Genomic DNA, 16,656 nt, shown 5'->3' on the forward strand with positions numbered 1-16,656 from the left:
AATCTAAGGGTTGAATCCTTACCTAGGCTTGTCAATGATGCTCTAGATGATCAATTGTTTGAAGTTCCAAGCCAAAATCTCTAAGTTCTCTAGCAATCCTCTTAATTTGAGTTCAAACTCCTCTTCTCTCTCCCTCTCACGTTTTGGTGTCTTAAGATAAAGAAATGAGAGTGTGTAGGTGTGAGTGTCTAGTTATTTAAGCCCTATATACCCTTGATTAAGAGTGAACTAATTAGACTTTACTTAGTCTAAGCAATGACCATTAATTAATTCGCATTAATTCGTTCCGAATTAAATTTTAATTAAACCTACCATAATGTTTTAAAAATTTCAACTAACACATATACCAAGTGAATTTCGTGATCGGATGCCAATAAGGCCTTCAATTCGCAATACAAAACAGAAACAAAAACAAATATTCCTACCGCCAACAGATATAAACACAAATTATGCAATACTCATGCAATTAATTCAAAATTTCCTCTTAATTCGTCATTAGGCATAATTAATGATAGTTAATCAACTAATCACAGGTCGGGGTTGTCACATCCCAAACCCAAGTATGACCGGTCGTGGCCCACAGGGCCTTAGCCCAAGGCACACGTAAGCCTAAACACGAAACTATAATCAAATTGAACAACTAAACAAAAGTCTAATAATAAATAACCAAACTTAATCCAGTGACATGCCACAACTATATACGACAAAACCAACCATAAACAATACCATCCAAACTTATGGGATATAAACAGCCCACATATCAAAATAATCCTAAATGAACCCCAATAAAAAAAAATAAAAATAAATATGCACAACTTGACATAACAATCTAAAACAAAATAAATGAATGTCTTAAAGGTCCATGCAATTGAGTCCCCGCTACGCTATAAATCCACTCTAAGTCCTTTTAACACTTGGAAGTGATAAACAACTAAGTCAACTGATAACTCAGTGAGTAGCAACATGGATAGTAAATACAGTTTTGAAAACATGGTTCAATTCCAAAATAAGATATATATATATATATATATATATATATCACATAAACTAGATTAGCATACAGTTTTGATAAAGATAATCTATTTCGAAAAGAAGGTTCCATAGGTCAACAATTAAAATACTCATGTCTCTCAAGAACATGATAAATGACATTTTCTACTTAAAACATAATACAACATGAACACCAATAATTTTTTGGATACCAAGAAATAACAAGTAACAAGCCACATAGTTCTCAAGGCTATAAGCCCCGTTGGATCCAATATAAAACTAAGAGTCATCCTCAAGGTGGCAACCTGGGCCTTTTCTCTAAGGCGATCCGATTGAAGATCACCTAGCTTAACCTAGGTCTTTTCCTTACAATCGTTGAGCACTAGAGTCATCACGGCCCAACCCGAATCTGTTCCCTAGTGGCTAGAGTCACCACACACAGTGGAATAATTTTCCTGGACTAAATACACGGATGGTCTCAATAATCAATACACATCAGTTTCGCAAAACATGGTAGTTCATCATTATAAACATAAGACCAAAACAAATAGTTTACAGTATGCCAAGTTCACACATGTTTCAGAAATAATTTGATTCCATTGATAATATAATAATTTATCAAAACAGTTTAGTCTTAAAACAACAATTTAATTTTCCAACAGTTCAAGGTAGGGGTGCATTTATAAAAATATATAGCATGAAACTACTCACCTGAAAATGGAATAATGTAATCCTCGAAAAGAGTATAAAAGTCCAACTAGTGCCCTGAATCAGGTATGAAAACTACACGTCACTACAAATTTAAAAATACTAAAGAATAAGAACTCAATAACCCCAAACTAAAGCTCACTAACACGGCTCAACTCAACTCACTGTTACTCATAAATATTACCTAAGCTCATGTTCTTCAAGGTCTAAAATTACCCAAGACATGGGTTCAGATCGAAACTTTAAGATAAAACAAAATTTTAAACAAGTTTTTCCAATCTATTCGCTAACTTTGAAAATTACAAAACCCACTCCACGCTGTTCGAAAAATTCCAAAACCCTCCAGATATCAACTAATATATCCTAAGTTTTAAACCCAATTGGTTTTACTTGATTTGCTTATCAAAATAATTATCTACAATTAATTATACCTAAATAGGTTGTTTTCTGCAGCACTTTAAAGAAATTAATGGTTCTCTTAGTATACATGAGCAATCGATGCAAGGCCAAAAATTTAAGAAATTAGACTCGTAACCGGTTCTAATGACACTAATTTGATAATTTTCGGATTTATACCCAAAGAGAACATCACTCCCGAACTTACTGTTTTAAACCAGTTTTCTAGATAGATTGGAACGCATCAGTTTATATGGATTTTGACTCCCAAAAATTATGAAAAAATTCAGATATACAATTCAATATGTAATTAATCTACTGTAAAAATTTCAGTCCAAAATTCATTCGTTTGATATGGTTTCTTGATTTTTAAAGTTTGTGGTTCTGTATAGAATTTTTCTGAACTAAGAATTTCACCATTATTTCTCATCACCAACCACTGATTTGGCGCCTAAACAACACACTCGTTTCTCCTATTCGTTCTCAGCAACAAGCAGATTACACACATGAACCATCAACACAATATATAAATATAATAAAATAGGACAAGACCTTAGAGTTGTTGAGCCACAAAGGTGCTGGAAGTTCCTTTCTCTCCCTCTTTTCTATCTCTTGCTCTCTTTTTCTCCCTCACTCTCACGTTGTTGTTGTTGCTGCTCTCTTTTCTATCTCTTGCTCTCTCTTTCTCCCTCACTCTTACGTTGCTAGGCTGCTGCTCTCTTTTCTATCTCTTGCTCTCTCTTTCTCCCTCACTCTCACGTTGCTAGGTTACTGCTGCTATATTGTTGGAAGGGCTAGGGTTTTTCTTTTCTTTTCTTTGTTATACATAACATAAATGACTCTAGATAAATATCCTTTGTTTTATTTTATTTTATCTCTCCATTAATTTAAATAAAATACAACTACTATTAGATCAAAATATGCTTACTAATTTGACACTTAATTTTATTTTATTTTTTTATTTTTTTAAAATAATAAATTTTGCCTTTAAATTGAAGACTTTCACTTCCAAATATTTAATTTGTACTTTAGGATTCACCATCAAAATATTTGAGATTGTAATATTAATATTATTTAATTATTTACTTAATTTTTATATTCGGGTTCTCACAGGGGTTGTTACATTTCGTCACCGCCGCACTCCCCGATCCGATGGCAACATGTACAGATCTGTAGATTCAAACACCTAAACCCTAAATCAGCCTACTCTAACCCTAGATCTAGACCACCACAGCATAGCTGCTATAATTGCCGCCCTCCGTTTCTTTCTCTTTCTCTCTGTTTCTTTTTTTATTTCTCTCTCTGCCGAAACTGCACATGAACTTGGCTTTGTAGGTGGTCGGCGATGGCGGTGGGTCTTTCCACGGCTACGTGGTGTTGAAATTGATATTGCACGATGGAGGAGAGGCCTCACCAGAGTCAGGGTACAAGGAAGCGTAGCCATTGCAAGACTGATATCTTACTCTCTCTTTTTGTGTGTGTGTGTATGTGTGTTTGTAGTTGTTGGTAGTAGTAGTAGTAGTTGTTGTTGTTGTTGTTGTTGTTGTTGAAATGAGTGGCTAGTGGTGGTGCTGGGTGGAGGTGGTGGTGAAATGTTTGTTTGTGGCTAAATATATTCAAAAAAATTGAATAGATAATTTTCTTTGTTGTTGCTGTTAACAGATAAATTTGTTGTTGTTGTTGTTGAATAACATATTTATGCAAATAGGCATCATTTTGAATAGATAAAATTATAGGAACCCTCTCTCTCTCTCTCTCTCTCTCTATATATATATATATATATATCAGTGTATGTATGAGAATTTGAACAAATAAAAAAAATTGAACACAGAAAAAATTTGAATAGATAAAAATATTTAAATAGATAGCTAAAGAAATTAAACATTCAGTTAAAAAAATTAAACATGCAGTTAAAAAAATTAAATGGATAGATTAAGGGATAAAATTGGAAGCAAAATGCTCTTCAAAATAATAAATGGACTTCAAACAATTTCACAAAGAATGAATCTCTCACTAATAAAAGATATCCATTGGATCTAATGTCTTAGACAATTGCTAGATTAAACTTTTCAACAATTTTCTCTACAAATTAAACTGATTATATATTTTATGAAATTAATAGATAATTTTTATAAAAAAAAACTAATTAGAACCCACTAAACAACACTATTTATAAATAAATAATTCATTAAAGCTTCTCACTCAGAAAAATTGTGAAGAATTTCAATTCTCAAATTTTTGAACTCTAATATTTCATGTACAGGGGTAAATTAGACTTTTCAGGCAAAGCACAATATAAGAAGAGTGTTGCTATTAGTACCCCATCAATTATTTTGAACTCTCCATTTTTTAATTTTTTTTAATTTTTTTTTATTACAATAATAACCTCAAATGAAATTACTAAAAATGACATAAATAATTGTAATAACCCCGATCTCCGATTAATGCTAAACCATGATTATTTATGCCTAACAGTAATTTTGAAGGAATCCGGAATTAAATTGCATATGTATTGCAATATCTTTGTGTTTTTATCTGTTTGCCATAAAATAACCTGTTCATGCCTTTGACTTTAAACTGCGAATTGAAAGTCTTATCAGCGACCGATTCAGAAATTGAGTAGTGTTTTATACTAGTAAGAATATATGTGATTTTATGGTAGGTTTAATTAAAATTTGGTTGGTATGATTAAATTAGATTATATAATACTAAATTACATTAGTTCAAGTTAATTACATCATTGCCCTTGAGTGGGCCACTTTCTCATACAGTGTTTAGAATTGATTCATACACCATTTTCAGCCTTTTCCTTGCCAAAACCATGAGAGAGAGGGAGTGACGTAGGAGATTGAATTCATCTAGAGATTTTGCTTGGAAATTAGAAGAATTGTAGAAGAATTGTACAATTGAGCTTCCATTCTTGAAATTGAGGACTTGAGGTAGGAGACTCACCCTTTTAATTGAGAGTTTGAGTTGTTCTTGCATGATTCATGGTAAGGATAGTGATTTAAGGCATGAATTAGCTTAATATGTTGAATTGAGTAGGAAATCATGCATGCATGTTCATATCTTAGCATTTTGAAGTGTCTTCATGGAAGTTCTTGCATGCAAGCCCATATTCTAGCCTTAGTCCATGAATTCATCATGATTTTGAGCTCAATCTTACATTTGGTCATGTTTTAGAGCATTGGATTTAAAATGAACACTTGCATGTTAAGCTTTTGTTTTGTTCTTGAAGTTTAATTTGAAATTGTGTTTAATTGACTCACCTTTAGGCTTTGATTTTACAAATTGATCTTTGAAACATCTTATACTATGAGTTTACAAGTGTTTTCTAGAAAATGGGCCCAAGAGGTCGAGTTTTGAGGTGTTGAATGCTTGGTTTGAGCTTGGGAGACAAATCTGGAAATTCCAGAATTTGGCTTCCTCGCTCGAGCGAAGGATTCCACACTCGAGCGACCATCGTTTGTTCAGAGCTCCGCTCGAGCGAAGGATTGATGGCTCGAGCGTAGATTGCAAGCTCTCAGGTTTTGGTGCACGCAGACGCACGCTCGAGCGACGAGACCTACGCTGGAGCGTAGAGCTGTGTCTCACGCTCGAGCGAGCATCGAACGGGTATCGAGCGTAAAATTTTAACAACTAGTACTTTTGCATTTTTTTTCAGACCGCTCGAGCGAAGGAGTCTACACTCGAGTGACCCCTCTGTTTTGACAAGCTCGCTCGAGCGAAGGAATCCATGCTCGAGCGAGACCCCTGTTTTCAGCAAGTTTTGAAAAATATTTTCCAAGACATCTTTGCATCCTCTTTCCATCCTAGGCATTCCTAGGCCATGTTTAAAACTCTATAGTGAGGATTTAAGGTTAGAAACACACTAAGAACTAGCGACGTAAGTTTTGTGCAATTAGAATGTGTGTTTCAAGTGTGTGTCCGTTATGTGTTATGTAAGTTACGTGCCGCGTGTCGTGTGATCAATCTGCTCTGTCTGTCTGTTTCAAGGCCAACTGTGAGTAATAATTTAGTAAAGTTATGTTCAAACTGTATCTACTTTTTGTGTGATAAAACAAGATCTATTTTCCGAAATGATATGTTTTGTACAATGAATGATTGTTCAATTTCTGATATGTATTCGTGACGTCCTTAGCATCATGTGATATCTGTTAGCTGCTACCCGGGATCGGAGGTTCCTTTATGGAACTGGTTATTCGTAACCTCACGTGTATACGTTCTGTTCTGTTCTATTCTATTCTGTTCTGTTAATGCTAATGAATGTATCATGTAAACTTAATCATGACTTCTGTTTCTGTCTGTATATAATCTGGACAAATGATGAATTTGATACAAACTGAATTATGATTTTTGAATCTGTACGAACTCATTCATTGAAACCTTTTACTCTATTATTATTCACTGGGCTTTCGCTCACAGTTTATATTATGTATGTAGGTGAGCCGGCACATGACCAGGGCCAGAGTTGACGGCCTTCTGTTCTGTTCTTGTCAGCCAACTGTTGTGCCTACCGAGGAGGTTCTGAACGAAGCCTTAAGCCATGGCTATTTTTGTAATCATGCTAGTCTTTGTGTATGCTCTGTAAAGTCAGGTCTTGGGAAGTACATTCTGTATATACCTTATAAATATTGTGTATTTGGACTGACATGTTTATGTATATCTAAATAAGTTTTGAAATGTTCTGTCCCATGTACATTATCACAGCTCATTGGATCTTGTCTATTTTGTGTTATTGCTTCCGCAGCCCCTTATTATTTGCTAAAATCTTCAGAGGCCTTTGGTAATCCACGGATTACTGGCCGGTTACGGTGCTAAACCTACAGGGGCAGGTTTGGGTCGTGACAATAATTTTGGAACACCTCATCTCACAATTAAGCCCACATACCCACTACATCATAAGTTAAGGTTTATGAGAGGACTCACCTCCATCACCCATCCATCCATCTTTTCCAAATTCCACCTTCAAAACCTATACACCCTGAAAATCTTGAAAACCCTTTGGCGGCAATATTCCGGTGGTAGTGGTGGTAACCATTTGATTATCCACACTTCTCTGGCAATGACAATGAGTAAAACTCTTTTTAGCAACCATAACTCCATGAGACGAGAGAAGTGCAATAATAAAAGCTTAGAGGAGGTTTATAACTTTGATGGTATTCTTAACTTAGAGGAGATTGGTCTTGTAAAGGTAAGTTTCTTAAAAAAAAAAAATAATAATAATAAATATGTTTGTCATTTTTTCGGAACTGAACTCCCGAACATTTAATCGAAATTCAGGAACACGGGTCCGAACATTGTTCATTTGTTCAAGAACAGGTAACTGAGCATTTCTTATTTGTTTGGAAATAGATAATTGAAACTCATGGAGATTGCAGAACCCACAAAAGGGGAATTTTGAATCAACAACAAAAAACCCTACATTTATTTTCTCAAATTATGAACAAGTATGTGGAGAGAAATAATAATCACATTCGTAGGTTTTGTTAGGATTTTTAGGAGAGATTTTTCTTGGGGTGTGGGGGTATGCATAATTTTGGTATTATTTGGGAGGAAAAAAGAAATTTTAAGAGTTAAAATTTATAAATGGGGGTCCAAAGAAATGGGAGATCTGAAATAATTGATAGGGGTTCTAATAGCAACACTCAATAAGAATCATAAGCAAAAGTTGGATTTTATTTACACTTAAAAAATCATCAGTACGTTCAATTTCTCAATACACTATATTAAATTATTAAAGGTTATAATTTACTCTGAGTATACTTTATATTTTTTTTCTCAAATTATCCTTCAAAATACACTTAAATAATAAGCAAATCAAAAAACCCTAACAGGAAATAGAGCAGCATCCAATAACTATGCAATATCATATTTAGTTTATTGATGCAGCATATCTAAACCTGCAGAATCATTATTTAGACCTTGTTTGACATCTAAGTGTTTTAGTTAAAAAGTCAAAAGATTATTAAAAAAATTATAATTTATATTTAAAAGTTAAAGATTTCATTTTCTCTCTATTTTTAGCATATTTTTGTATAAAAAATAAAAAATTCATTCCAAACATATTCAGTGTGTTTGGTTTAAGTTTTTTGGATTACATTTTTTAAAAATTGAGTTTTTTGGTTTTCGTATTTTTTTTTTTAGTGAATAGTTTTAAGGGTGATGCACCAATAAATCCCAAATTAACAACTTATACACTGTTTAGTCCTAAAAGTTTTCTTATAGACTGAAAGGTCATAGAGGGCATATACATCAAACATCATCATCATCAAAACAACATCAAACATCACAACATCATTATCAAAACAACATCAAACATCATCATCAAAACAACATCAAACATCACAACATCACAACATCATCATCGAACATCATTCATCAAACATCAAACACAGATTCCCAACCATTAAACATTAGGATTATTCATTACACATCAAACATTATTCATCAAACATCAAACATCAGATTTATGAGTAATATCATTGAAACAATATCAAACATCATTATCGAAACAACATCAAACATCACTGCGTCAACATCAAAACAACATCAAAATAACGATTAAACAATTTTTAAAATAACAATTAAACATCAAACATTAAACACAGATTCTGCAACATTAACATCATCAAACAACCTGCACCCCCCTCTCTCTCTCTCTCTCTCTCTCTCTTTCAAGACCCAATTTCAAAAGATACCCAGATCTCAAATTCCTCTGAATTACCAACATCAAAATCGATCATCAATCATTTTATGGGTTCGAACTTCAGCGATGGATATATTTTATCCTCAGCCAAACACTGATTAATGAACATCAAAAAATACCATAAAATAGAACATCACTGTGTTAACCATCATGAACATCAAACATTAAAGAGAGAGAAAGCGGGTCAATGGTTTTAGTTGAGGGTGAAAAGGCAACACAGACAAATTAGAATTTTCAATTTTGTGAATTTGTAGTCAAAACCTAAAAATTGATCGCTTCTATGGCCTTTCCCATAACTATCCTCAAACATCAAACATCAAAAACATCTCAGATCGAATTCGAGCCCCCCCCCGGCAATCACCTCTCTCTCTTTCTCTCTCTCAACTCCAACGTATTTTGGAAACCCTAGCAATGGCGGACCAATCGGCTGCCGTCGATCTCATCTCTTCAAACCCTAGCAATGGCGCTGTCTTCGGCGAATGAATCAGAGGCTGTGACGATGTACTGTATTTTCTCGAATCAGGGGAAAGCACCAATAAATCATCCAATTTCTCGAATCAAAAGATTGGGTTTCAGAGTCGGTTCTCTCTGTAGGGATTTTGTTTCCATTATGATGCGGTTTAGCTTTGTGTATTTGTTGTTTATTTCGGTTTTAGGAATCGCTAGGTTAGGTTTTACAACGAATTCAATATCAAATTGATTGGTGTTTGTGTAATTAAGCAGTTATATATCTGGATGGAGTTGTTTTCAATTAGATTATATGTCTTCGTTATGCGTTTTTAGGTTTATATTGGAATGTTCTCTGTTAAAAAGTTAGTATATTGGACAGGAGATCACATAATTTTTGTGTAATAGATACAATTTAGATACAATGTTTGATGTTGTTTTGATGATGATGTTTGATGTTGTTTTGATGATGATGTATAAATGGGACTAAATGGTGCATAAGAAAACTTTTAGGACTAAATGGTTCAACTTTTCAGAAAATAGGATTTATGGGTAAATTTTCTTAGTTTTAAAATCTTAAATTTTTTTTTGGGAAATTTATCAGAAAGTCTCCTATGACGAAATTGTATTCCATTTGGTCCCATGAATATTTTGTTTGATTAGGCAGTCCATGATAGTAGAGATATCTTACTGATAACTCCTTTTTTGAATTACATTGTTATGTGGGAGACAAATATGCCCTCACATCAATTATGGGCAGTTATGTTTTCATTTTCTTCCCATTCTCTCTCCAAAACCCATCTCTCTCTCTCTAACCAACAAAGGACGAAGCAGACGCGAAGCTGTGTTCGGCTCTCTCACACACACACACATCCATTCTCTTCGCAGCTTTCTTCCCATCTACCTCTTCTTCCCTCATCCACCATTTCTTCACAATTCGAAACGTGACACAACCCACGTCACCAACCCATGTCACCAAAAAAAAAAAAAAGTTTCAAATTACCTGTGTTCACATCACAACCCACGTCACAAAAAACCAACCCACAACAATTTTCAGTTCAGTTTTGTTCTCTCCGGATTTTGTCTTCCCTTTCCATGGATTCCCTCGAATCATCAACGCCCACATCGGAAAATCCCTACACTCTGCTCTTCAAGGCCACCACGATGATACCCATTTCGCATTATGCATTGGGTCTTTTGATTCTCGGTGTTGTTTTTTTGTACAATTTGTTGGAGTTCCATTTCGTTGAAGATCTTGTATTCCGAGGAAGTTCGGTGACTCTGACGTACAATTCTTGCTCCGAAATTTATCAAGGCGTTGCCTCCAAGTGTCGAATTCTTCACGGAAGGTATCTAATTGTTAAAATTGTTTTTGTTTTTGGTTTTCTGTGATATGGGTAGTAATGGGTTGGTGCCCAATTTCAATTTTCATGGTCGTGAATTTGTTGATTTGGGTTTGTCATAAATTGGTGTGGAATTTGGAATTTGGAATTTTTGAATTTTTTGTGAATTGTGTTGCGTTGGTGCTTGAAATGTGAAGGTATTTGACGATGCCGTGGCAATTGAAAAACAAAGGGTCAAACTGTGAGAAAGCCGAAACGTGACACAACCCACGTCACAAAAAAAAAAAAAACAAACAAACAAACAAACACACAAACCATGTGTCAAATTACTTGTGTTCACGTCACAACCCACGTCTCATGTTTTGAGTGTTACACACTTACTAAATTAAAAAAAGTATTAGTGTGCTTTTTCGATCAGCGTGACATACAAACACCCATTCACCTTATCCCATACAAACCCACACCAAATGTCAATCAATAATACTAGCAGTGGCAAAACTGTCAACAAACAAATTAAGGGACCACTCAGTTACTAAGAAAACATTCAGGACCTTATGGATTACAAGTCCACAAAATGGAATTTACTGGTCAATTCTCCTTTTTTTTTTAAACTATTTTATATGCACCTTACTTAGATGTATCTAAAAAATAAAAAATTTGTGAAAAAATATTTTTAAAAATTAAGAAATACATAAAAATGTACTGAATTCTCGTTTTTTTTTTATATTTTTGGTATTTAGTGAATTTTTAAAAAGTTTTTTTCACAAATTTTTTACTTTTTAGGCATATTCATGTTAGGTATATCTAAAAATTAAAAAATTATTTAAAATATTAAAAAAAATTAGTAAAAACAAAAAAACTCAGAAAACAAGAAAGTAAAATTTTCTGAAAAATATTTTTGGAAAACTCTAACCAAGCAGTGTTAATTTTTTTACCTCATATTTTAACAAAAAAATTAAAAAATTACTAAAATAGTATTCCCAAACGAGGTTTTTAAGAGGGAAGACACACATACAAGAGACAACTTATTGGTTTTTTGGCATCTCTTATATTAGCATATTTTTTATTTATTTTTTTAAGTCACATCATTTCTTTATATTTTTACATATTTTTTTATAAAAAATTAAAAAATATTTTTAGCTAGATCATTTCAAATAAACTATTACTGCCTCTACAAAAAACAAATTCTATGCTGGTGGTCAGTGTTGATTTGAGAGGGAATAGCACCAATAAGTGCATCTTTCTTCTCTCCATTCTTGAATACCACATCGGGTTGCAATTGATTGAGGATTACTTTTATAGTGAAAAGTTATTTTTTATTTTTTAATTTATTTTAAATTATATTATTTTTCATATTTTTTTTAAAAAGAAAGTTTAAAAAAATTAATTTTTAATCATCTCTTCAAAATAATCCTAAATCTCGTCAGTGTTCACCTTAGAGTTGATGATAATAGTGAGGGTTGAGGGGATAAATTGAAATTTTAGATTGATGAACAAGATGATAATTGAAATTTAGAAAAGAAAATTAAGAAAGATGAATATGAATAAAACATAGGGGGATGCACCAATAAATCTCAAATTAATAACTTATACACTGTTTAGTCCTAAAAGTTTTCTTATAGACTGAAAGGTCCCATTACAATGTTTCAAACATCAGATTAATGTTTCGAACATTAGATTTTGAACATCAGATTAATGTTTCAAACATTAGATTGATGTGCAAATGAGACTAAATGGAGCATAAAAAAACTTTTAGAACTAAATGGTTCAACTTTTCAGAAACTAGGACTTATGGGTAAATTTTCCTAAAACATATAAGTAATTTGAATGTACCATAAGAAAAAAAAAATTATTTTATAATTTAATATGTATTATTTTTATTAATAAATTTATATTAAAATATAATAAAAATTAAAATTTTAAAATTTTAATTAAACTTATTGAATTATTATTGGGTGCAAATGGAATCACTATAAGCAGATTGTAGTGCCAGCCCACGATAATAACAGTGCAACCCAAATCTAAGCCGTTAATTCCTTATCTATCTAATCTCTTTCCGACCCAAATCACTCCACTCATCAACAACATATTCAAACACATCCTTCAACCTCTCCCCATGGACACGATCGCTATTCGAGCTTCACCTGCATTTACAATCAAACCCCGCAAATCTCTTTCTCTCTCTTCACTCTCTCTCTCTAGAAATCAATTCTCATACACCAACAACAACAGCAACAATTCGCGAAATTCTCAGAAGCTAGTGAAGGTGGAGAGCAGAGGAAGCAGCAGAGACGACGTCGCATTCGACGAGTCGGCCTACGAGGCCGAGAGGCTCAGGCTCGACGCCAAGGCACGAAATTCGATGGCCGAGACGTCGGAGAGAGAGATCGCCGACCATGACGACCCGAGAGCTTGGAAATGGGCGATCCGAAAGCGGGTTTGGGATATGATGGAGGCCCAGAACATAGCCCAGTTCCCTCGGCCCGTTCACCATCGTATTCCCAACTTCGTTGGATCGCCAGCCGCTGCTAATAAGGCACGTGTTATTATTGGATTGGGAATTTTCTAGATTGTGTTTGTTTCCCAGGAAAATTTATTTGGTTGATACTGATTGTTCGTTGTTTGGGAAAATTATTGACAGTTGAGTGGATTGGAGGTGTTCCGGGTGGGGAATTGTGTGAAGGTGAACCCTGATTCCCCGCAAAAGCAAGTCAGATTCCTTACACTTAACGGTCAGTTATAATACTATTATGTGCCATTTAAGATTTGAGTCTTTTCTTTAATAAAGATGATCAATTGATGTGCAAATATCAAACTCCTATGAAAAATGTTCAAGTTAACATAGAACTGAATACTGATAATGCCATTTGTAAGGAAAATATTCGGTGATATTGTGGGTTATAGAGTTCATTTTAGTTTATAAGTCATTGTAGATTTTTTTATATAATGTACCTCAAATATCTACCAAACAATTAGATAAATTCCTCAATAGTTTTTTGAATTAAAGACTGAAGAATTGAATTCATAGTTTATACTGCTGTACCAAACTAATTGAACTAAAGCACCATACACAACCATGAATTTATTTTATTTATTTTTTATTTTATTTTTTGGTTGAGCAGTCAAGGGTGTTAGGCCAGCTTACGCGCATGACTAATCCCCTCCCCAATCCAGTCAAAGGCATGCCATCCACGTCGGGATTAGGGAATTCACAAGAAATTACTTTCTCACGGCTTGGCCCCAAGAATCGAACCGTGAGCAGTTGTGTGGGAAGCACACCCACCAACGACTCGGGACAACCCTAAGTGTTGCAACCATGAATTCTAAGTTTTTCTAACTAGAAGACCTGTAGTTTTATATGTTTTCATTTAATTGATGTACCTCTTCTTTGTGGTTTGATTCCTTTAGCTATTTGTATCCGGTACTGGTGGCAGCTACTACTACTCTTTATGTTCTATGATTCTGCAAAACACCTGATTACCTTCATCTGTATGCAGGTGGAAAGAAGTTATTAACGCCTCAACCGCGTCTAAGGACTGGGTTTTTCTCTGTACTTGAATCCCATATGTTAACTCCTAGTACCATCAATGAGGCATGCACCTCTGTTGGCGTTGCCAAGTATGGAAGGCCAATTGGATTGGATGCAAAAATAAAGGTGGATCTAATTGTCATCGGGTCAGTGGCTGTTGACCCTAAGACGGGTGCTCGACTTGGCAAGGGTGAGGTATAGCAGAGTACTTGTTGTACTACTTACATTACATTTTTTTGCACATTTACAATTTAAATGAGTGAACATGCGAGGCTGCTTTAGAGGGTTTGGAATTCTGATTGGTATGACATCTGGGTACATTTTTTTTTCCTGACAATTTAATATGGTCATAGTGTAATGTTTATGTGGCTGGTATCATTTCATGAAATCCTTGTTCAAGTGTCATTCATACAAAAGATGAGTTTTTTTTTTTTTTTTTTCCTAGGGTTGGAAACTAATCAAGGTATACTCTAAAGAGAAATTGTTTTGCTTTGAACTTTTTACATGCAATATTAGGTTTTAAGCATTTTTATTATTACTGGAAGTGGTTCATGTGTCATTATGCATGATCATAGTACACAGAGAGAGCGAGAGAGTACAATTTTTTTTGGAGACAGCTTCTTGTGTCAGTATATCTTAGAATGGTAATGACTTTTCCTCTAACGTGGTTTTAAACTTCAAATTGGGGTTAAATTTGGTGAGCTTGTTAGCTACATTGATTAAAACCCCAACCCCTTGATAATAAATAAAATGGAAGTCCATGGAAGTCACTAGACTGTTGGATTTCACGTTGACCTTTGGTTACCCTTGACACTAAAATATTGACAGGTACAACACCATGTTTGGGAACATTCTGTTTAGGAATTTACTGGATTTTTTTTTTTAATGTGTGTTCCAGGGATTTGCAGAACTGGAGTATGGGATGCTGAGGTACATGGGTGCTATTGATGATTCAACACCAGTTGTCACATCTGGTGAACACTGTTTCTATATGATTCATTAATCATATCCTAAAATGCCTATTTTTTTTATAGAAAGTTCTTCTTGCATAAACATGATTCTGAAATTGTACGTTGATTCCCTCACATGTTGTTGCTTGCTTCTCCATATTTGAGCAGCTAGAAAATGGGAGATTCAAGTTTTGAACATTCTTGTTTTCTCCTTTAAATGTTCTCCAGCTTAACTATGAGAAAAAAGAAAGGAAAAAAAAAAAAAAAAACTGGAACCATGTTATTTACCTGCATTTGCATATCTTTTCCCCTTTTGAGGCAATATAATGGGACATTGAATTACCTTCAGTTTGATAATTGTGAATGGTGGCAGTGTCTTTGTTCGAAAGTGTGAAAAAAAAAATTAAAAATTGTAATTTGGGATTTTAGGATCTGTGTCTGAAGCAGCAGTTGTAACGCATGCTAAGAAACACAATGAGTGATGTAACTTAAGACCACTTGTTTCTGCAGTATGCTTTTGAGAAGGGTCATTTTGATAGCATGAAAAAAACGTAATTGTGAGTTGAATGATTGTAATTTGTATGCCACTAAATAGATGCATCTGGCCATCGTGTTCTCATCTTTCTTGTCCACTTCATCCCTTCTTATTTTATATGTTTGAACTGTTATGACATTGCAATCTTTTTGAATTATTGAACAAGTATGTTTCTTTCTAGATTGTGTTAAATTTGCCTGTGAACTGCACTTGCAGTGCATGACCAACAATTGGTAGATGATATTCCAGTTGAGAAGCTATTAATCCATGATGTACCGGTTGACATCATATGCACTCCAACACAAGTAATTTTCACCAACACACCAATCCCAAAGCCTCAAGGTTAGCGATACTCTGCATTTTGCCACTTCATTGCATCCCTGAAATCATAATCTTCCCTTTAGTGGGTTGATCACACAGCCTTGAACCCATACCATGTATGATTATTTGGTGTCAATTTGTAGGGATTTATTGGGACAAACTGTCTCCTGAAAAACTGGGTCAAATTCGAATACTCAGAGAGCTGAAGAGCAAAATTGAACGGGAAACTGGAGAGAAACTTCCATGTGGCCCATCAGAGAAACTCCCCCCTATGGCTCAGCGCAGGCGATAAATCTCTTTTGTTCTCTCTCTTAAGAATGATGAGGATTGTAATTTTTGAATTTTATGCATTTGAATAAAACAACACAGTTTAGAGTGTGTAAAGGTAGTCTTTTGTATTTGTTTGTACATTTTGTGTGCAGTATTAGAAAATTTTTTTTTTTTTATTTAAACCAAATTAATCTGCAATTTTCAATACCTTGTTTTTATTCTGGCCAAAAAATTTTAAACATAGGATCGTAGTTGATTTTAATTGGAAAAAATGGAAAAAGGAGGGAGAAAAAAATGAAGAAGCAAGGACAAAATCCCGATAACAGGCCCAAAACACCAAGTAATTATGTTCGGCCTATTAAAAATTATTTTAAAATCTGAAAAAACTTCAAAAAGAAACTTAAAAATACAAAAAAGAATGGTTCGTAAGAATTTATATTTTGAAAAGTTAGGGTATT

At 34.0% G+C, this 16,656-nt stretch overlaps 1 protein-coding gene across 1 annotated transcript; it reads left to right on the plus strand.

Annotated features, from left to right (window-relative positions):
- The first annotated feature begins 12,629 nt into the window (after positions 1 to 12,629).
- COG0212 (NagB/RpiA/CoA transferase-like superfamily protein) lies at positions 12,630 to 16,312 on the plus strand. Its single transcript, XM_028198758.2, has 6 exons — positions 12,630 to 13,129; positions 13,235 to 13,325; positions 14,091 to 14,317; positions 15,021 to 15,096; positions 15,824 to 15,949; positions 16,072 to 16,312. Exons 1-6 carry the CDS (start codon positions 12,710 to 12,712, stop codon positions 16,218 to 16,220), a joined length of 1,089 nt encoding a protein of 362 aa, XP_028054559.2. The 5' UTR covers positions 12,630 to 12,709; the 3' UTR covers positions 16,221 to 16,312.
- Positions 16,313 to 16,656: the final 344 nt, after the last annotated feature.

The sequence above is a fragment of the Camellia sinensis genome, chromosome 3 (genome assembly GCF_055761805.1).
Source record: "Camellia sinensis isolate YWXY chromosome 3, ASM5576180v1, whole genome shotgun sequence".
NCBI lineage: Eukaryota > Viridiplantae > Streptophyta > Magnoliopsida > Ericales > Theaceae > Camellia > Camellia sinensis.